The sequence below is a fragment of the Bubalus kerabau genome, chromosome 5 (genome assembly GCF_029407905.1).
Source record: "Bubalus kerabau isolate K-KA32 ecotype Philippines breed swamp buffalo chromosome 5, PCC_UOA_SB_1v2, whole genome shotgun sequence".
In the NCBI taxonomy this organism is placed as follows: domain Eukaryota; kingdom Metazoa; phylum Chordata; class Mammalia; order Artiodactyla; family Bovidae; genus Bubalus; species Bubalus kerabau.
Window position 1 is genome coordinate 97,620,907 of NC_073628.1, and position 21,493 is coordinate 97,642,399.

Genomic DNA, 21,493 nt, shown 5'->3' on the forward strand with positions numbered 1-21,493 from the left:
TCAGCTATAGCATTTCTCTGTGTTGTGGTAAAATGCACATAGTGTAAAATTTACTGTTGTAACCCTTTTAAACTGTACAATTCAGTGGCATTCCATCATCTACAGTGTTGTGGAACCATGACCAATATCTGGTTCCAGAAGGTTTTCATCACCCCAAACAGAAACTCTACACTCGTTAGAAGTCCCTCCCTGTTTCCCTCTTCCCTCTGCCCCTGACAACCACTAATCTGTTTTCTGTCTCTATGGATTTGCCTATTCTGAATATTTCATGTAAAAGGAACCATATAGTGTGTGGTGTTCTGTGTCTGCCTTCTTTCACTTAGCATAATGTTTTCAAGGTTCATTCTTTGTAATGGCCTGTATGAGAACTGCATTCCTTTTCATGGCTGAATAATATTCCATTGTGTGGGTCACCCCATGTTGCTTATCCACTCATCTGCTGATGGACATCTGTGGTGTGTTCACCTTTTGGCTATTGTGAATGGATCCTCTATGACCATTGGCGTACCAGTTTTTGTTTGAGTCCCTGTTTTCCATTCTTTCAAGTACATACCTGGAGTGAAATTCCTAGACCTTTCCCCTGCTTCTTAAAGGCAGGGCTTCTGAAAGCTAATAACAGGTAATATTTGTTGAGCATGTACTACTTGCCAGACCATGGTGCAGTCTGTTATTTCACAGAAAGAACCACAGAACGGGAGCTCTATGAGGACTGTCTTTGGTTACCAGTGTTCTCCAGGTCTAGGGGAGTACTCAACATACGGTAGGTGCTCAAGAAATATTACTGAATGAACTGTGTTTGAGGTGGGGGCTCATACCCTCTGCCTCTTCGGTTGAAGAAGCTGAGGCCATGAGAGCTTAAGCAGTCTGCCTGCCCCAGCAGATATCACGGAGGGTGACAGAATCAGGACTCAGAATCGGGTCTTACCTACTCTGCTGTTGCTCATGGAAGCAGTGTATTTTACCTTCCTGAGGCTTAGCACAGTGTCATGAGCACAGGACAAACTCAGTGAATATCTGATGATCATTGTGAAGTAGGGACGGGAAGAGATCTAAGTCAATGCCCTAGAGGAGGGCTGGGCAGGGCCCAGAGCAGGTGTTGTCCGTCTGTGCATCTGTCTGGTAGAATGCACCCTCTGTCCAAGGAGGCACCGCCTCGCCCACAGTGAGCCCTGAGCTGCATAGACCACATTGGACACTGCTGAGCGCCCCTCCCAGCGCCTGGCTTCTTGCTGACAGCTTTGCCAGATCCATTCCTCACCTTGACCTTCGAGGCCCTCAGACAGGGCAAAAGCCCAGCCACTCACCTGAGCCGCTCTTCTTGGGGAGAGCATGGATGCCAGGAAAATCTGAGCCACCTCTGCCTGGAGTGATCAGGCGGGGCCTCTGAGGGCTCGGGAGGAGCAGGGAGGCTGGCCCTTTTCCTGCAGCCCTAGGGAGAAAGGCACGGCCTCCCCTCACAGTCCAAGCCTGTGGCGGGGCCTGTCTTGGCTTCTGAGACAGGAAGAGGGAGGGTGAGCCTGGTGTGAGGACCACAGAGGGCAGCATCAAGCAAGGGAGCCAGGGGCCTGGGCAGGGAAGGCATGCGGCCCAGAGGGCAGGGGAGGGGTGCTGAACCTGCAGAGGCGTCAGCTCCTGCAGGACGGGTGGGTCAGCTGGGTACCTACTGAGCCAGGATTTTCTTGAGAACAAGGTGGGAAAATCCCTTCCCAGCTCCAGACTCCTAGACCCTTCCTCTTGACTCAGTGCAGAGTTTTCAGGATTCTGGCCAAATCCCAGCCCAGGCTGTTTGCAAACCCCACTCTCCTCCAGAGCCAATCCAGAGGCCTGGCGCTGACCCCCACCTGACTCGGGCCAGCCTTGGAGTGCGGGGCCCCAGCCACCGCCTCATCTGGGTCCGGCACCTGCTGGACTGTGCGGGCCCTCGGCCCCCCCAGGGTCCTGCTAACCACTGTGTAAAAGCTTGGGGCTTCCTTTGACCTTTCCGCTCTGCCTGGTTATGTGGCAGCCATCCCGCTGACATGCCTGCCCAGGCGTCATGGCCGGGCAACTGCTCAGGCCCTGCCCGTGGCCTGCGCCCAGCAGCTTTGCCATCTGCTTTCTCTCCTTACCTCTGGTTCCTCACTCTCCCTCTCGTTCTTTCTTTCTCCTTCTCCCTCTCTCTCTTTTTCACTCTTTTAACATGGTTTTCCTAAAAAGTTTTTTAATCAATCAAATTTGAGGCAGAAAATAGGTTTTGTCACGCCTGGTCCCGGGGTGGTGTGGCTCTCACTCAGGCTCCTGACAGCTCCTCAATGCAGGAAGGAGGCCAAACAGAATATTTCTTGGGGAAAGTGCCCGTTTCCATGACACTGCCCCTTGTTGTCTGCGCTGCCCCCCTCCTCAAGCTGCCGCTGACATGGCCTCAGCCCTGTGAAAGGGCCTGGCCGGGGAGGGGGCTGTGTGGGGGTGGGGGAGGGGGCAGGAGGCAGCATGGGGATTTGGGGGGGCGGGTAGATGGGCCAACAGCTGCCCCGGGCCGCCCCTCGTGGCCTGAGAGGGCTGGGGAGCAGGTAGGGGCGGCAGGGCCGGGAGCCTGGCCCTGTGCTGCGTAATCAGCTGAGCCTCATAAATATGGAGCCGGGGAACTGGGGGTGAGATGATCCGAAGCCAAGTCCCGGAGGGTCGGCGGCTCCAGCCAGAGGGGACTGACTGCAGGCGGATGAGGCCTCTTCGGATCCTGGTACGCTGGTCACTGCAGCTTCTTCACCCTTCCCTCCCTGCCCCCCTGCTCTCCAGCCTTCCTTTCCACCCCTGGCCTGTGGCAGCCCCCTCCCCACCATCTCTGACTCCCTGCCCGCCCTCCCTCTGCTCCAGCGCAGCCTGGGCCTCTGGTCCCTTCCGGCTCCCAGGCCCGCGGTCCCGTGGCAAGCTCCTGCAGGCGCTCTGTGCCTTGTCTGTCCACCCCGCTTGCCCTCGCCTCCTTCCCACCTCACTCTTTTACCCTCTCCCCTCTCTTCTACTCTTCTTGCTCTCTTTTATAATTAATGATTAGTTTTAATTGGTTTGCTTAGGCAGCCTGACAGCAAATTAACAGAAGCCAGCTCAGGGCTGCCAGGCTCAGGCGAGAGACCACTGCACTTCCCAACTGGTCAGGGGAGGGCAAGGGCGAGGCTGACCTCCAGACTCTGCCTGGGCCTGCGGGCTGGCCAGGCGGGCTCTCAGCGGATGAGAGAGGCCACACCTGGTCTGGCGCGGTGGCCAATGGGAAGAAGGCAAGAGGATCCTCACATACAATCCAGGCTCACTTTTGTCATCTTTCTCTGTGGGCTTTTGTTCTCTTTCTCCTCCTCATGTCCCCTTCCATATTCTCATTCATGTTAGGCATCGTCCACATCTTCTGAGATTAAGGTCAGGTAAAAGGAGGGTAGGGGCCCTGTCTTTAGACGGGGACAGGGCTTCATTCTGATCCTTACCTGTAGCTCTATGGCGTTAGAAGCTTAATGGGTCTGGACCAAGATCTTGCTCTTTCACATGGACAGGAGGGAGCAGGTAACAAGGCTTGTTGTCATTGTTAGCTCAGCTGCTGGTCTACAGTCAGCTACCACAGCCCAGAAACCAAACAGATCTGGTTCCATTTCTGATTTGCCCTGTACCTCTGCACAGAGCTCAACCTCTTGATCCTCAGTTTTCTGGTCAGAATACTTAAAGTACATTAGATGAATGCATGGATGGGTGGATGGGTGGATGGATGGGTGGATGGGTGGATGAATAGGTGGATGGGTGAATGAATAGCAGGCAGAGAAAGTGGCCAGCATCCCTGAGCACGGTACTTCTCTTGCTTAGCTTAGAAGGGTTGCATTTATTCAACCTTCCTAAGTGTGGGGGCTCCTCTTCCACTCTGTGTTTGCCTACTCTGTACCTCCCCCCAGCCTTGCAGAATCCTGCCTTAACTATAGCAGCTTTCTGATTCTCCACCAAGCCCAGGGTGTGCCCAGTCACTCACTCACACAAGCCAGAACCAAACTTCAGCGGCAGTGAGAGGCAGAGAGAGACAGGAGAAGATGCCCAGGCAGGACAGAGAGATAAAGTTGAACTTCTCAGGTCCCCTCCTCTGGGGTTCAAGGATCCACCAAGTGTCCCAGATCCCACCCAGAGACAGCCTCCATGCTCCAGTCAGCCAGGCCCTTGCCCTAGGGGCAGGGGAGGGACAGGACCCCAGTTCTCGTCCTGGTCCCCGCATGGTAAGCGTCTCGGCCCCTCCCCGTCTCTCCGCCACCCCCAACCAACTCCTGGAAAGTTTCCTCCCCGATTGTTCTGTGTGATCAGATCTGTGAGTTGCTCTCTAAGCTTCTTGTCACATTTTGACTTAATGAAGTGCAACTGCTGAGGGATTTGGGTTCAGCGCTCCGGTCTCCCGCGCTCCCTTGTTGTCAGAAAACAGGGGTGGTTGGGGACGGCAACACTGCGCTGCAAGTCGTTATCATTCCGGTCAGTCTGTTTAACACAAAATTAAACAAAGAACTAATTAGTGCCTCATGAATTAATAAATGCACAGTTGCCGGGGAGGATGGGAGGGGAGAAAAAGGTGGTAGAAGGGAGATACTGGAGTTGTGGAGTTGGGGGGCTTTGGGGGTTCAAGGGAGGCTGGCCGGGGTGCCTTGAGAGATCTCAGGCAGTCGGGTGTGGGATGGACCGGACAACGACGACGCCCCGCCAGGTCCCTGGCTGGCTGGCTGGGATGTGAGCTCTGACAGCCAAGCCCGCCCGTTGCTTCTCAGCAGAGGCTCAAGGTCTCCATCCTTTGCCCTGCGGCCCAGTCCCGCTTGGCCTCCACTTCATCCAGCTCTCCTCTCCGACTGCTTCTTTTTTCCACTCTGCCGACCTCTGCCCTGTCTTCCATCTCAGCAGGGCTCCCCTTTCCTCTCTGCTGCCCCCTATCTCTGTCCGCCCAGCTCTATGCAAAATCCTAGCTTCTCACCATCTCCGTCAGAAGGGCTTCCGCAGTCCGTAAGCAACACCCCCCACCGCCGCCCCAACTGCTCAGAGCCCACCAGAAAGCCCTGTGTCCAGCAGGGTAGGCTCCACCCCAGTGGACATCCTCCGCCCAGGCAGCCCAGCAAAGGCAGCGAAAGCTGGCTGAGGACCCAGCCCTCCTTAGGAGGACGCGTCAAGTACAATTAGCATTATCTATCTAAATATGTCCTGGGAACTCGAGGGCGGGCGGCGGGACTGGGTGGCATTCCAAGAGCCGGGTACAAGGTCACCTCACCTCTCGCAATCCCCCCAATCTGATTTGGGGATTACACAGCCTAAGGAAATTGGTGTTATTCCTCTTGCATCATTGATAAGCCACAAATAAGGGAGTGGGGAGAAAAAAAACAACTAGTAAACAGAAAAACAGTGTGGGTGGAGTCCTGAAGGCCCTGGGGGTGGGAGTGGGGGCTGGGAGTAGGGGTGGGGATGCAGGGCCTGGCTCAGGCAAGGGCAGGTGGGCACAGGTCAGTGGGCAAAGAGCTCCTTGGGTTTTCTGTCCACACGAGGAGTCTGTCCCATTTGAACCTGGCTCCCCAAATTCACACTCTGGGCAGGAGGGACTGGGCCTGGCAAACTGGGCTGAGTTGCGTGTTGGCTAAAGACCACCTATCTTGTTGGACCATCTTCCCTCTCCCTGCGTGGGCCCCTAGCATGGGTTGGGACTTATCAGTGGGACCGCAGGGTGGAAGGTGCTGTTTACAGCCTATCTCTGGGAGCTGAGGCTTCTTGGTCCCCTGGCCTCTGGTCCACCCTGGCCCCTCTGTCACCCACCTGCTGTAGTGAACAGCTTGGCATCTGTCGTTTTTATTTTCTGAGGCCAGGGGAAGAGAGTGAAGGAATGAGTACTGCTGAGTCCTGTTACTGTCCCCAGGCCCGCTTGCTCAGCCGCTGGAGCTCCAGGGGAGCACCCAACCCTTACACACGCATCTCTGCTTCCACAGACGTGCGTCCAGTGCAGCTTGACTTCTCTATCTTTGGTAGGGAAGCCCCAAGGACCATATTTTCCACTGTGATCAGCCTCTGCTGCTTTCTGAATTTTTTCAAATTTTGGTTTGGCATGTACTTCAGTGGTCCAAAATCAGTGCCCACTCCAGGTATCTGAATTTTTGACACCCTTGGCCAACCTGGAGCATCAGTCCCTTGGCCCTGGGGGTGGTGGTGGCGCACTCTGGGGAATTGTATGGGTCCTGCCTTGAAAGGCTAAGAGGCTCTTCTGTCCTTCCTCAGGATGAAGTGACACCCCCACCGCAAGAGAGGAACCTCTAGGACCCACGACAAGGTAAGGCCTGAGCCCTTCTGGATCCTTGCGTCCTTCCCCCTGCTGGAGACCATGCACCTGGTATATGGTCTGAGCTGGGCCCAGTCCTGCCGAGCACCCAGGGTGGGTCTGGAAGATGGAGATAAGGAATCAGAGGCACACTCCCCATTTGAACCTGGCAGGAAAAGATAACCCTGGTAGAAGTGTCTCAGATTGATAGTTAGGGTGGAAATGGGCTGGGGACCTGTGGATCACTGACTTTGGGCATGGAATCTGTTCAAGGCAACATCAGGCTAAGGTGTCAGCTGCCTGGCAGGACCATGCACAGCTCTCCATAGTGCTGCCACCCCCTCTGGCTGCTGCCTCTCTCCCTGGAGGCTCTGCTTGCAGCTTGTGCTTGGGAACCACACGGACTTGAAAGCCCTAGAAGTCCAGTCCTGCCTCTCCTGGGAGCTGCCGCCCCACCCCCTGGCCTCCTCCTCCCTCCATGGGACGCTGGCAGGGAAGAGGCCCCAGACTCTGAGCCCAGAGCAGGCTGCTGTCCTTCCTTCCCTTGGCCTGGCTGGGCCTTCACAGACTGTCCCAGTCCTCCGGTGGCTGGAGGAACCTCGGGGGCCACTGGGCCTCGGCCCCAGGCAGTGCCGTGTCAGAGGTGACCGGTGGAACGCCAGTGTTATGTAAATAGCGGGGCCTGCCCGGCGGGCGAGCTAGCTGGCTGCAGCCATCCATCATCCGTGCGCGGCGGGGCGGGGGACAGACACGGCACCGTGCGCCTGGCTCCAAACCTGTTTGTTTTCCCTTTGTCTCACGCGTTTTGGGGGCCCCGGCTGTGACCGGCTCCGGGTTTTGTCCTGCTGGCCCCCTCCCCCGGGAGGATGGGGGGAGGGAAGAGATTCGCGCGGCTCCCACAGCGGCATCCCTTTCGGACTTCAAAGGCTCCCCCAGCATTGTCTGTGCCGGCGGGCAGTGGCCCTGAAAACGTGATCAGAGGCGGCCGGTGTAGGGCAGGCCCGGCCCGCGCCCTGCGCTCTCGCTGGGGCCCGTGGATTCCTCCCTTTGCCGCCAGCACCACCCTGGTTACAGCTCTGCTCCCTGGGCCTCTCTCCTCGTCTTTCTCTCCCCTGGCATCCCTTCTGGCCAGCCCGACCTTGCGGCTGCCCACTCCCATCCTCTCTTAGCCATAGCCCAACACCTCTCTCTTGGCATCAGGTCTCCTGGAATGTTGAGAGCTGCAACTCTCTGACCCTTCATGCCATCTGAAGCACAGTGGAGGGCTTTTTGGGATGCTGGGAGCTGGGAAGGACTGGTTCCTGAACATCTGTTTCCCATGCCAGCCCTAGTTTTCTTCTTTTCCTCCACCCTCTTCGGGTAAGGAGACCCTGACTTGCCCTCCGCCCAGCCTTTCTTTCTACTTCTTGGCAAGGTTCAGATTGGCTACTTCTGTCCTGAAAGTCAGCCCCAGGTGCTTCCATTCTCTGGAGCAAGGCTTGGCAAAATATGGCCAGAGGGTTAAATTTGGCCCCCTGCCTGTTTTTGTAAATAAAGTTTTATTGGAACATAGCCACACCCACTCATTTGCATATCAGTTATGGCTGCTTTCACTCTAAGACGGCAGAGCTAAGTAGCTACAGCAAAGCATGTTTGGCCTGAAAATTTTACAGTATTTACTCTCTGGCCCTTTACAGGAAAAGTTTATTATCTCTCACTCTGGAGTTTCTGGCTCCTGTCTGCTGCTCTCTCTCTCTTTTTTCAATTAGTCAAATAGACATACCATGAAGTTTACCATTGTAACCATTTTTAAGTGTGCTGTTCCCTAGCATTAAGTACATTCACAGGGTTGTGCAACTGCTTCCTGTGCTGTGCTCATGTCTTGCTCTGAGGCGCCTGGGCAGTTGTCAGGGAGCCCCATCCCTGAGCTTACCGGACCACTTGCAGTCCTGGTCCCTTTGGGGCCCCCTTTCTCTCTCTCGTCTTTGTAGGACCTCATCTCCTCTTGAGTCCCACCTCCCGAGAAGTCCCGCTTGTCTTCTCCTTGACAGTTTCCTCAGAGCTCTTGCTCTCAGCATCCCAGGAGCCTTGTATCTCCATCCTGTAGCCTCTAGAAATTCTCAGGTCCAGTTTCCTCTTCTGCAAGGTAAGCAGAATATCTCGTTTACAGTGTTATTCGGACAGGTAGTTGTTGTGGTTCAGTTGCTCGGTCATGTCCAACTCTTTGCGACCCCAAGGACTATAGGCCACCAGGCTATCCTGTCCTTCACTGTCTCCCGGAGTTTGCTCGGATTCATGTCCATTGAGTCAGTATGCTATCTAACCATCTCAAGCATGTGAGTGGATGGGACTGAAGGTGTCTGACAGCTAAGCAACACCTACCTCCTTTGTTCCCTCCCTCCTTTGTTCCTTTATACCTCCAGAATGGGGGTCTTCCCCTGGGCATTTAGGAGGCAGCAGTCAGCCCTCAGCAGGTTCCATGCAGAGCCCCTCTCCTGCCCCAGGACCTCTGAGTCCCTCATCTTGGAGAAGCTGAGGCTCCTCACTTGAGCGAGTGCTGTGGAAGATGCCCCTCTCCAGGGGGTGGACTGGGCATCCCTGAGTTCTCAGGTCAGTCCCACGTCCTGCCTATCTGCTGCAGGGCCCTGGGAAATTGCATCACCTCTAGAGCACCAGTTTTTTCATCTGTGAAAGGGATTGCCATGCTCTCTGCTCTTCAGGCTTGTTGCAAACAAGAGCTAGGATACAGGGGGGAAAGCTGTGATCCTGGGGGCTGCTGAGAGCAAAGGAGGCTGAGTTGGGCTTCATTATGGGGAAGGTGGGAACCAGGCTGCAGTTCTAGGGAGCAGGCCCTGGATGTTATGTGGGCACTTGCTCTGTCCAGGGGCAGGGACCAAGGCTGCACATCACTACTGAGCTAATCTGGGATCCGGGCTCCAAGCTCCAGAGGAAAGGTTGGCAGGGAGAGGGAGAGGGGAGGAAATTGAAGCTGTGCAGCTGTCAGAGGTCTGAGCTGGAACCGGGTCCCCGCACAGATCACTAACTGCCCTTTCCTGCTGCTCTTGCTGCCCTCTCTCTTTCCGTCCTCTCGTTGAGGGCTCCCGGCCTTTTGTAGGCTTGTGTTCCCCTCCAAGCCTTCTCTCTATATCCCATTAGTTTCTCTTCCTCCTCACCTCCCCACCACCCGTGCTGCCACCCCCAACTCCATGGCGCTCTCTCTTTCTCCCTCTCTCTCCTTTTCATCTACTCCGAAGGCTTTACTTTACTTCCTTGTCACCCTAATTGATTGCATTAACCTTTCAGCGTATTGGATTTCCTCGGCAGCGTGCAGAGAGCCCTGCGCAATATGCTTATAATCTGAGCCATAATGGACAGTTTGTAGTCAACAAGCCCCTTCTCCCATCTCTGCCATCGCTCCCGTTGACATCTCTCTTGCCCAGGCCACCGTGGCCACTTCCCCTGCCAGCAAGGGTGGGGCGGCAGAAGGGGGCTAGGAAGCAGCAGGCAGAGCTGGGACCCACTGATAGATTTCCCTGCCTCTCCTCTTGTGGCTCTACCCTTGCCCCACCTCTGCTCTTCCAAGCCCCCCAGTCCAGGTCTTTTTCTGGTGAGTCCTCGCTGCTTCTAGACTCTCTGCCTAATGAATAACTGATGGAGCCAGCTTGGATTTGGCAAATAAGAGAGTTCCTGGGCTTCCCTGGTGGCTTGGTGTTAAAGAATCTGCCTGCCAGTGCAAGAGACATGGGTTTGATTCCTGGGTCAGGAAGATCCCCTGGAGGAGGAAATGGCACCCCAGTCCAGTATTCTTGCCTGGACAATCCATGGACAGAGGAGCCTGGAGGGCTATATAATGGGGTTGTGAAGAGCCAGGCATGACTACATGACTGAGTGTGAGTGCATATGATGATTCCACCAAATGGTCCTCAGAGGAAACCTCGATTGCCTGGGATGTTTGGGGGAAGGTGACGGTGCCCACTCCAGGAGATCAAGGGGAGCTAAGAGGAAGAGTCTGAGGTCTCTGGGCTTGCCTGGCCCCTGAGCTAAGCAGAGGCCTCTTTGGAACTTCTGGAAGCCAGGCCCACTCCTAGAAAGGTATGGGAGCACAGGGGAGACACAAAGAAGGGGATCTGCTAAAGGCAAGGGAGGAGAGACAGACAGTGCTGGGGCTGGCCTGGGTGCTCCAGGTAGCAGTGGCCTCTCCCAGTGGGTGAAGAAGTAGACTTGTGGACACAGTGGGGCCCTGTCTTCTCCATGGTCCCAGGATTGTATGATCTGGATCCTTGGTGGGCAATGTCTCAGTCTCTGTTTCCCATCTGATGTTTGTCAGCAGCTTTGAGCAGAACTGCTTGCCAGGTGGCACTAGCGGTAAAGGACCTGCCTGCCAATACAGGAGATGTAAGAGACGCAGGTTTGATCCCTAGGTCTAGAAGATCCCCTGGAGGAGGGCATGGCAACCTGCTCCAGTATTCTTGCCTGGAAAATCCCATGGACAGAGGAGCCTGGTGGGGTACAGTCCACAAAGAGTCGGACATGACTGAGCAACTCAGCACACACCCGTGCACCTGCCTTCATCAAAGGAACACAGATGTGATACAGGCAACAGGGCTCCAAACCAGGGAGAAGCCTTTGCAAGGCTGGGGGGCTTGGCCGGGCAGGAGACTGGCACTGGGAGAGGCCAGAGAAATGAGAGCTGGCTTCTCAGGTTGGTAAGAATGGGCTCCCTCTGGTGGGTTCTCAGATGGGCACCTGCTCGTCCAGCATCAGGCAGAGGACAGCCCGTGCCAGCCACCTGGTTCTGGGATCTCAGTGAGTTCTGGCCCTGTTGGTCCTGGCCAGGGCTGCCAGCCCTCAGACCCGAAGCCCGGTCAGCTGAGTCTTCATTCATAACAGGATGGACATGAGGTTGAATACATTAGTGTCAGGCCCGAGGAGTAGGATGCAAACTCCCCTTAGCCCTGGTGGTACTGCTCTCTCCCTCCGCCCTCTGTCCATCATCTTCCCCTTCTCACCATCCCCCCCGCCCCCAACCTCCCATCGCTCCATCACTCCAAAGGGCAGGCTTTGCTAGAGGAGGCTGGACTAGGTTCTTCCCATCCTCTCCCAGGGATTTGGGGGGTGGGCAGAGGGCAAGGCAGGGAGAAGCCAAGCAGCGAATTAAAGTTTGGTGATTGTCAGTGTCAGGAGAGGCTAAATAACCCTGTAACTAGTATGAAGGTGAATTCACGGTCTGCTGCACATGGAAAATATGAGTGCTCTGTGAGACGGGGAGAGTGAGCGCAGAGTCTGCCCGCTGCGGTGGGTAGCCTCCTCTCCAGGGACCCGGACGGGGAGGCAGGAGGAGGGCCGCACACTCTCCCATGCCTGCCAGGGAGCAGACGCCCAGGAACCCCAACCAAGTATTGAGCAGGGGTGGGTGGGGGGCAGCTCAGAGGCTTGACAACCTGCTGGCGGGGCCCCCGGGCCCCAGGTAGACATTTGCAAGCCCCAGCAGTACGCGCTTATGGAGACCAGCCCAGGCCCAGGATGCCAACTCATCCTCCCCCGATCCACACGAATTGACTAATCACCGGTCCTTATTGAGCATGTCCTCTGTGCCAGGCTGTGTGCTGGATATGCCCTTATGACAACTCAATGCCGTATGTGCTATTAGCCATTCCCCCTTTTTGTCCCCACTTTTTATAACCGCTTTATTGAGGTGTAATTCACATGCCAAGTGTACAGCTCAGTGGTTTTTAGTATATCCACAAGGTTGTGCCACCATCACCAGGATCTAATTTTAGACTATTTCCATCACCCCAGAAAAAAAAAAAGCCGGTGCTCATTAGCAGTCACTCTCCATTCTCCCCGACCCTCAGCCCTAGGCAATCACTAATTATTATTCACTTTGATGCTGAGAAAATGGAGGCTCAGAGAGGGTCAGTGATTTGAGTGAGGTTACACAGCTGGTGAGAGATGGAACGGGGGTTTGAACCCAAGTAGTGGAACTCTGGCGCCTGTATTCCATGAGGGACTGCCTGATGTCCTGGCTGCCCCAGCACATGCAGGTGCCCTACCAGATGTTTCTAACAGCATGGGCTCAGGCATGTATGAGCACCATCCAGACACGTAAGCCCAGGCGGCAACACGCATGTCTCTCCCCAGGTACACTTGCAATTCCACGTAGAAAAATTCACACCCCCCAGAAGGACAGCCAACCCCCGCCCCCTTCTCCCTCAGCCAAGCTCCTGGAGGGGAGGGGTTGGCACAGGGACTGACAGCAACAAGGGAGCCAAAGTGGCCAGTGAGACCTGGGTGGTTTGGAGCTTTAAAGTGAAGAATACCCATTATCTCCTGTAGCTGATAATTGTAACTGAAATAAAATGCCAACACTACATTCCAGAACAGGTCCCTGCCCAGGTTGGGGCCACAGGCTGGGCCATGCCCCCGGGGGCGAGGTAGCAAACTCAGCTCTCTGCATCGTACTTTCTCTGTCTTTTCTTCTCTCCTTCTGTCTCTTTCTCACTCTCTTTTACTTCTCCCTGGTTTCTCTTTCCCTTTTTCCCCTCCCACCTGCCTCTTTCTTCTCCACACACCCACTTTCCCACCCTAAAACAAAACAAAACAACCTTCTGTGACCATACTTTTGCACTTGAGAAATTAGGGAATTAATGTGAAACTGTTACTGTTCTGATAAGAGATACATACAAGGATGAGAGACAAAGGGGAAGGGAGAGAATGAGTCTGTTGCATTTGGTTTGGGGTTTTTTTTCCTTCTTCTTCCCTCTCCCTCCAAAGCGGAAGATCCGGCCGGGCCAGTTTGGATATTTATTAAGAAAAAGCCAAAGATAATTAACTTTTTTGTTTTTGTTTTGTTTGCGGGTGCCTCCCCTGCTGGCACTCCTGACTGCCTGGCAAATTAAACCTGCTCCCTGCTCCCGGGAGCTGGGCTGCCAGCAACTCGGCTACTGCCTGCCCCTGAAACTGCTGGGCCCAGCAGCTGCCCACCCAGCCACCCACCTTGGGTTGGAGATCTATGGTCACTTTATGCTACCACCGGTGCCACCTCCCCAGGCTCTTCTGACTCAAGGAGCAGCCTTAGAGAGTGGGGTAAGTGGCCTGGGATGGCGGGGGGTGAGAGAGGAGGGCCTACTATTGGGGTTATGGCCAGCACTTCCCTAAAAGGAAATGGGGGTGAAAGAGTGAGCTCTCCCGTGGGGCAAGGGTAGTCCTTCTGGCCAGTTAAGCCGGTTGGCTTCCCAGAAGAGGGGAAGAACAGGGAATGAGCTGGAAGTGCAGGGAGAGGCCAGATTTGGGCCACGTCCATCCCCGGCTCTTCTCCCAGAAGGCTGGTACACTGCCAGGGCCCATGGCTCCTGGGAATGCTCTGGAGAAGGCTGGGGGCCACAGGACCATCCCATGATGTCTGGCCACCCTGGGCATCAGGCCCCGTCCTCCTCTCACCTCTGACCCAGCCCAGGCCATTTGGGGACCCGGCCTGGTGCCTGGAGAGCCGGCACCTGGGTCAGAAGCTGGCTGCCTCTGGTCTGCTGCCCCAGAACCATGCAGAGCCCTGAGGCCAAGCTGTGACCTGGGCCCAAGCCATGTCCGTGGGCCAAGGAGGTGGCACTATAGACCTCGTTCTCGGTGGGGGACAAAGTTGAGGGCATCTGAGGAGCCAGGACAGCGAGTGAGGAGGCAGGTCCTCTCCAGGGCCTGCCCCGGCCCTGATGCTCGGGGGTGGAGGTGTGCTTTGCCCCTTTGCTAAATCAATGTGCCTCAGCCCCTTCCCTGACAGGGCCCTCTCCCTTGCCGCCCTAGCTTCATCCCCAACCGGGCAAGCAGGCATCAGTGCGTGCGGTCCCTCCAGGTAGGGAACCTGCTCTGGAGCTGGGCACAGAGAGGAGGGCATTTTCCAGGGATTTTGCTGGCCCCCTTTTTTTTTCTCTGAAATATAAGGATGTGCAATTTTTTTGGTTTCAATTTAGCATTGGAGAATTTTATAATTTAGTAATTAAAATCTCTGATAGGCTTTAGAAATTGCGGCTAATTGAATTTAATGGGAAGATGATTTTCAATTTTATTTGATTACCGGGACCCCTGGCATCGGTATTTATGGGAAAAAAATGGGAAATGTGCTGTGTGGGCTAAGATGGCATAATTGAATTAGGGATAATCGGATTTCTCCGTCATGAATTTCACTATAATTTTCCTATAATTTTCCATTAGATATCTAGTTTACAAATATTCACAAAGAAATGAAGCTCTTTCGGAATGGAGATTGCTGGCTAACAGGATTACGGGGCCGAGCGTGCGGCGGCTCTGCCAGCCCCTAAACCGCCATAATGCGTTCCTTGTATCTGCCTTACATTTAGCTTGAGCCCGGCCTCAGCCCCTGGCTCTGCTAGGCCTCCCTGCCCTTTGTTTCCTCTTCATCCCGTCTTCCCTCAGCCCGGACACCAAAACCATCCAGGGCCCAGGATCTCTCTTACCCAGCCTCAGGCTAGCCCCGTCCCCTATGCCAGGGGCTCTTCCCTCCGTCCCCACCATCCGTCCCGTCCACCCTTTGCTGACTTAGGGCTTTCTGACACTCTTCCGCTGTCCGCCCGGGGAGGGCACTCACATGGGCACACAGGCTCCCTCGCAGGTGCGAACATGCTGGCTCACAGGCACACACAGTCGTCTGGCCAAGGCTCCAGTGCCCTGGCCCAGTCGCCTCAGAGGGAACCAGTTTATTGGGATCCTGGGGTGGGGTGCAGGAACAAAAGGAGCTTTGTTCAAGTTTATGTGAAAGTTACGAATTCAAAGTGAGAGCAGATAAAGCATGAGATACCTGGTGTGTAAACAGGCTGCTGAGTGAGAAGGCCCTGGGCCCGGGAGGGAGAGAAAACGAGTGGGCAAACCGGGGATGCGAGGGTGCTGGGAGCCGTCGAGGGAACCTGCCCGGGAAGAGCTGACAGCTTTCCCGAGACCCCTGCGAGGGGCCTGATGGGTGGCATGGCTGTGTAGGGCTCATTTTCCCTCGGGGGTAGGGAGCATGAGGAGGAGCTGGTGGCTCCGGGCCCAGGGCCTTGAGACCAGGAGGAGCTGTGGCTTTGGGCTTTCCATCCCCGGGGCCCTGGGCACAGAAACTGTGGCCTGGCCTCAGGGTTACAGGGGTGTTACCACATCAGGGTTCTCAAGGCAAAATGGGCCACAGGCTCAGAGGTGCCAGAGTCTTGGGCCTCTCGCCTTCACATAAAGGGAAAGAGATCGGGGGACCCCGCCGTGACATGGCCTGTGACTCACATCCATGACCTCAAAGCCTCAGCCTTCTCAGGTCTCAGATCATAACATGCCAGGATGGCCTCATTTTCTGTGTGTCTCAGGAAGGAAGGCCCCTCACTCTTGGGCAGCGCTTCTTATGCCAGCAGTGGCTGATGGTGGCCATCATCTTGGCAGAGCTGAGGGTCTCTGGGCCATTCCTGCCTCCCTCTACTACTGGCTGTGCTTGGGGGGGGGGCCCTCTAGCCCACCTTGCCTGCTCCCCCTTCCTTCCAGCTCTCTCAGTTCTACCCTTCAGCCATTCTTCTCCAGCCTTGGTCCACCAGAGGTACAAAGTTATTGTGCAGCCAATCCTGTGGGCCCTGTGGTGGGTAGCTGGCAGGCAGGCCTTCCAGGCCCTGACCACCATCCTCAGAAGCCCAGAAGGACATTCATAGGCAGCCCATAGGCCATGTGGGTATATATGCAGGGAGCTCCCCATAGGTGCATATTTCAAATGCACCCAGAAATTCCCCTTTCACCCCTATGTCTTCAGGCTTCTGTCTACATCCCAGTTGCCCACATCGGGAAGCAGACACTCAGATTGGGATTTGGGTTGTACTGCCTGCTGTTACAACCCAAAGCTGTAAGCCTTGCTTTGGGGAGTCAGGGGTGAGAGTACCCAGAGGCATGTGTGTACCCCAGAGCAGTCCTGGAAGCCGCAGTGCCCTCTCTGAGATCCTGTGTGGGGAGCAGAAGCTCGTGGCCTCACTGCTTGATTGCCCTGTGCCAGCAACATCTAGGAAACACTGGGCTTGGTTTGTTTAAGGAGCTCGGATCACTTATTCAAGATTTTAGGGCTGGGGTACACTTAGAGCTCTTGGGTCTCTCCAGCTATTCATCCTCCGTAATGACGGGTCAGACCTGAAGGGTAAAGGTTGTGTGAACACCGGAATGGGGGTCGCCAAGAAGGCATCAAGGAGGGCGGTCAGATGGGGAAGCGACGCTTACCTCCCTGTGAGGCCACTTGGAACTAAAGCGCAATTAAAAAAAAAAAGAACAAAATAAGGGAAAAGTGGGAGAAACAGTAGATTGTTAAACTCCCTGACTTCTTTGCCCCAAGGCCTCCCTGGGCCTCTCCCTTTGCAAAATAGAAATATTGCAAAAATAATCCAGCGCCATTTTGCTGAACTTTGCCCAAAGAACAGAGAGCAGAAAGCCTGGGTTCTGAGCCCCTCATTGAAGTGTGGCCTCCCCTGAAACAGGATAGGGAAAGAAGGCAGTAGGCTGGGTGCAGGAGGGCCCGAGGGAGAGCTGGGGACAGTGAAGTCCAGGTGTTTCACCTGCAAAACTGTCAGCTTCCTGCTCACCTGCCTGCTTCCTTCCTCGGCACCGCGCCCCCCACTCCCCCACCCCCCCACCCCCACCCCCGTGGGTAATCTAGGTGACTAAAATTGAAGGAATCTCAACATATCTGGCTACAGCGGGGACTTCTGGGAACAGAAGGACCCACCAAAGTACTTCCTCTGAGGGTGAAAAGAGGGAAAGGAGAGAACAAGTTGCCTGGTCCAGCGATGAACTGGCAGGCAGGAAATGTGGCCATGTCCGAGGGGGCAGGCGGCAGGACTCGGAGGAGGGTTGTCTGGGCCCTGTCTGACGGGCCCTGATGGGGTGTGGCGGAGGCTAGAGGGCGGGTTGGAAACCCAAGTGACAGCGCGGATCCGTGGTGGGGGCGCTCCTAGGACTCATAGCCAAGGTGGGGTGAGAGAAGAGATGCTGCCCCGGCTGCGGGGCTGGGGGCTGAACTTCCGGGCAGCAAGAGGAGTAGGAAGGTCCCGAAAGCAGAGACGTAGAGGGGACCTGGGTAGACCAGGGATCGGGGTGGGGTGGGGTGCCAGGGTGCATTTAAAGGCAAGGCCAAACCGAAGTGGCGGAAACCCGGGGGTCCCTGCACGCGTGAAGCCTGCGGGGGGCCACGGTGTGCGAAACACCGCGAGCCGCCGCTCGTGTTCCGCGGGACACCCATGCCCACCGCCCCCGAGTCTTTTCTCCTCACAACTAAAAAACACCACCAACAACAGGGATGGGGGAGGAAAGAAAGCCCCTGGTACCCCCGCACCCGAAACCCGAGGGGCGCGCGAGGGGGGAGCCGTGGAGTAAGGCTCAGTAGGCGCGACCCCGCGGCGCTCACACCTGCGCCCACCCGCGCCCAAAAGTTTGCTCGGCCGCGCGCGCCACGAGCCCTTGGCCGGCCGGCGCCGGGGAGTGAGTCCGCGCGCGGCCGCCATCGAGTCGCGCTCGCCGGGCCGGAGCGCAGAGGGGAGCTTGTGAGCGCGCGCCCGCCGGAGTCCGGCCAGAGTTGGCGCGGGGGCGCGAGAGCGGGCCGCCGGCTCCTCTCGGACGGCCGAGCCCCCGCCCGCCTCCCTGCTCCCGCCCGTCCCCGGCCGCCGAGTCCCCGCCTCCCTCCTCCCTCCGAAGTCTAAGGTTTGGGCAATCGCTGAGCCAATAAGGCTGGCCGCCCGGGCCGGTGCGCTGAAGTCGCGCGCGCTCGCGCTCGCGAGGGGGCGCCGGGCGGGGGCGCGCGTGTGAGCAGCGCGCGCGGGGAGCGGGAGAGGGGACCAGACGGAGGCGCGCGTGAGGGAGCGGGCGCGGGGCGGGCGAGCGCGAGCCCATTCACTCCAGCATCCCGGCGAGCGGGCGCGCGCGGGCGCGCGGGCGCGGGCGGGCCGAGCTCTGCTCTTTCACCTGCCGGGGCGGCGCGGGCCCGGCCTGGAGGAGGCGGTACCGCGGCCGCCCTGCCAATCACCTCGGCGCCTGGCAGCGCCCCCGGCCGCTCCCGCCCGCCCGCTCCCTCCTGCCAAACTGTTACCCTGAGTGTTACCGTCAGGAGCAATGACATCAGGGCTTTAAAACAACTTGTTATTCGGGGAGTAATCAGTTGCAATTAGGCATTAATTAAGTATTATGAAAGTTGATTATTTAAGTGAATTCGGCTTTCGACTCTCCGACTATGGTGAGTACCCGAGTGGGGCGGGGGAGGGCAGGGGGCGCCGCCGTGGGGCTCCGACCCGGGCGCTGGGCGGGGGGCGCGGCGTGGGGCGGCGCGGCTGGGCGGGGCGGGGGCGGCGGGTGCCTAGCCGGGCCGGGCGCGGGCGGGGGCGCCCCTCGGCTTCGCAGGCCGGCCGGGACCCCGGACGGGCCGTGTCTATAAATAGTTTCTCTTTTAGTTTAATAAAGTCGAGAGCGGCGAGGAGCTGCTTTGAGTGTGCAATGCCGGAGCGCGAGAGTCAGCGGGGCGGGAGGGAGAAACTTTCGCTCTGCCTCCGGGTCCCCGTTCTCATCGCTCCCCTCGTCCTGGGGACTTGACCGCCCCTCGATGGGGGGAGGGTGCGGGGAGCCGAGGGGGGAGGCTGGGGTGGGAAGTGGGGGGCACTGCGAGAGACTAAACAGATTTCTTTTCTTTCCTCTTCTTTTTTTGGCGATCCTCGCAGAGTTTGGGACCAAAGAGAGGAGAATGGATCTTGGTACAGGTACCGGCCGGTGGGAACCAGGGGGTGGCTCTTTCACTTTTCTTTCGGTTCTTTTACGGAAGTTATTATTTTTAGCCCAATGAGGTAGCAGCTGAGCAGGGGGTGGGGGCTGGCCTGGAGAGGGTCTGGTGCCGGCTGCGCTTCTCGCCCTGGTTTCTGGATTGCGAGGCTTCTGATGATATTATTGTTATTATTTGTTACTTGCTTAGTGACTGTGACTAATTTGATGCTTGTCATTATGAAAGAACAGAGAGGAGCGGGAGCTGGGGGGCACCCAGAGAGAGGATTTAGGGGTTTTTTGTGGGGTTTTTGTTTTTTTCTTTTTTCTTTTTTGTTCTCCGTGTTTTTTGAATGGCTGCGTGTTTTTTCTGTACCTTTTTTTCCCCAGGAAAGATCTCTATGTGTCTGGCTGTGGGGTGTGTGTTTTTATTTTTTTAGTGGGGGGGTTGGTTTAGTTTTTGAAAGCAGCGTCCTGTTGGGAAAGGTGGTTAGTCTGGTTTCGGGGCGACTGTCTCAAGGTAAAGGAATTTAATTTATTTGGGACAAGGCCTTGTCGGATGAACAAGCTGCTTATTATGGCTAATGAGTGTTTTTCACCTGAGAACCCGTGGGATGAGGCGGCTGTTATCAGTTCAAAGTGAGGGGCCCAGGACTTGCTCCCATCCTCCTTAGCCCCCACCCTGGGAGAAGGTAGACCAGACCAACTACTCAATTTGGACGTCTGGGTTTTGGGGTGCCTAGCATGGCACCTAGTTTAGGATTCCAGATAGCATAGTGCTGGCCTGGAGCAGAGTTTATCCTGAGATTTTGGTGTTTTATTGGTTTTAATTTAATTGTATCAACACTTCTTTTCCCATCTGAGTCTAGAATGATGGTTTAGTTTAAATTCCTCAAGACTTCCCATAAGCCCTCTGTATTGAAATGGAATTTTGACCAGGACCCTCATCCTAGGCACTGTCTTCTTCCTAAATGTTTTTAAATCTGTGCTAAACAGGTTGATAATTCCTGGAGATTGATCTCTGAACCCTTCTGTTTCATTTATGGAAGGTGGTATGGGTCTGAGTTGTTGTTTATAATGGCCCAAGTCCATGGCATTGCCCCTTGGGACAACATTTGACCTTTTGAAGTCAAAAGGGAGTGGGCAGAGAGGGCAGGAGGCAGCACTGGGGGGCCCAGTGACAGGACATGCTGGCTGGCGTTGGGAAGGAGGGAGATGTGTTTGTGGGGGAGGGAGTATTAAGACTGTGTTCCGCCGGGTGTGATCTTGGTGAATCCCATGTGGAGGTCCACACGACCTCCATGCCCAGGAAGGGTGTGACACCCCCTGCTGGGCAAAGTGGTTAAGGTGTCTGAGGCCAGGGCTGCCACCCTGCCCCTCCCTGCCCTTCCCTCCCATGGAGAAGCAGCCCGCCCCCACCTCTAATCAAGTGTCTCATCAACTCCCTCTCAGGCCCCACCCCTTTTCTTTAGAAACAGGGGGCCCCCACCCATCCCAGCTGAGAAGCAGACCTTATAGATGGACCAGTGGTGATAATGCACTGCCCCCTACTCGGGGCAAATGATCCTGTGCTTGTGGGTGGGCACAGGGGACTCAGGCATTACTTAGCTGGAAGTTGGGCCCTCTTCATCTTCCTCCTTCCAACCCCAATGGCAGCTGGAGCTGGCGTCCATCCTCCACGACTACATCAGCCTGCTCTTGGGGCATGCTCCAAAGCCCTTCCATAGGGTATCCCCAGCTGGAGAGAGGGCCTGCTGGGCCTGTGGGTGGCAGAATCTCTTGTCGCGCTTACTTGTCCCTGCACTCTAGGGACAGACTCTGGGAACTTTTCCTGGAAGTTAGAAGGGCCCCTGAGGTCAGCTGGTTCCTCCCGTAGCTGGAGCAGGGCACTCTCAGCAGGACCCAGGCCTGGGCTCTGGCCACTCAGTGAGGGGAGGTCCAGGGTGTCGAAGTTCTGACTGTTTCCTGGAGGAGTCATCTGGTGATACCATCTCAGCCTTTTCTTTGAACTTGGAAGTTTCACTTAATCTCAGGACTTCAGAAGAAAAGCACTTTTTCCCCTCTTCACAAAAAAAGGGAAGCAGGTGGGAACTCTGAGATCCCCTCTGAGCCTGTCTCTGGGCTCACACCATCTCATCTTTCGTTGACTTCTTGAATGTACTTCTGCTCACAGCCAAGGCCAGGTGCCTCATTTCTGGTGTGGTGAGGGGCTCTCTTCTCTGAGGCCATCACGGGCAGCTAGCACTGTACAAGGCTGGAAACAACAGGCCCCAAAGGGTTGCTGGCACCAGGGACCCAGTAAACATCGGATCGTGGGTTAACATTATCTCCGGCCTCGGACAGGTCTAGGGAAGCACTCCAGCCATAAGTAACTCAGTGGTGGGAGAACCATGGCTTCACCCAGGGGGTACCTCAAGCAGGACTTCAAGGCCCTCAGGGACCATGTGGACCCCTTTTCTTCCACCATAGTTCAGCCAAGGGCTGGAT

The 21,493-nt window shown here is 56.1% G+C and overlaps 1 protein-coding gene across 5 annotated transcripts in view; it reads left to right on the forward strand.

Moving 5' to 3' along the window:
- The window catches only part of CASZ1 (castor zinc finger 1), a 155,579-nt gene that overhangs the window by 80,171 nt on the left and 53,915 nt on the right, over window positions 1-21,493 (forward strand). For 3 of the 5 annotated variants that reach the window (XM_055582337.1, XM_055582342.1, XM_055582338.1), the window contains exons 1-2: window positions 18,357-18,491; window positions 18,970-19,008. In XM_055582337.1, the coding sequence (XP_055438312.1) occupies window positions 18,443-18,491; window positions 18,970-19,008 (88 nt within the window). In that variant the 5' untranslated portion in view covers window positions 18,357-18,442. Of the gene's footprint in view, window positions 1-6,240; window positions 6,293-18,356; window positions 18,492-18,969; window positions 19,009-21,493 lie in introns of those variants that run through there. The other 2 variants (XM_055582339.1, XM_055582340.1) reach the window with 1 other exon arrangement.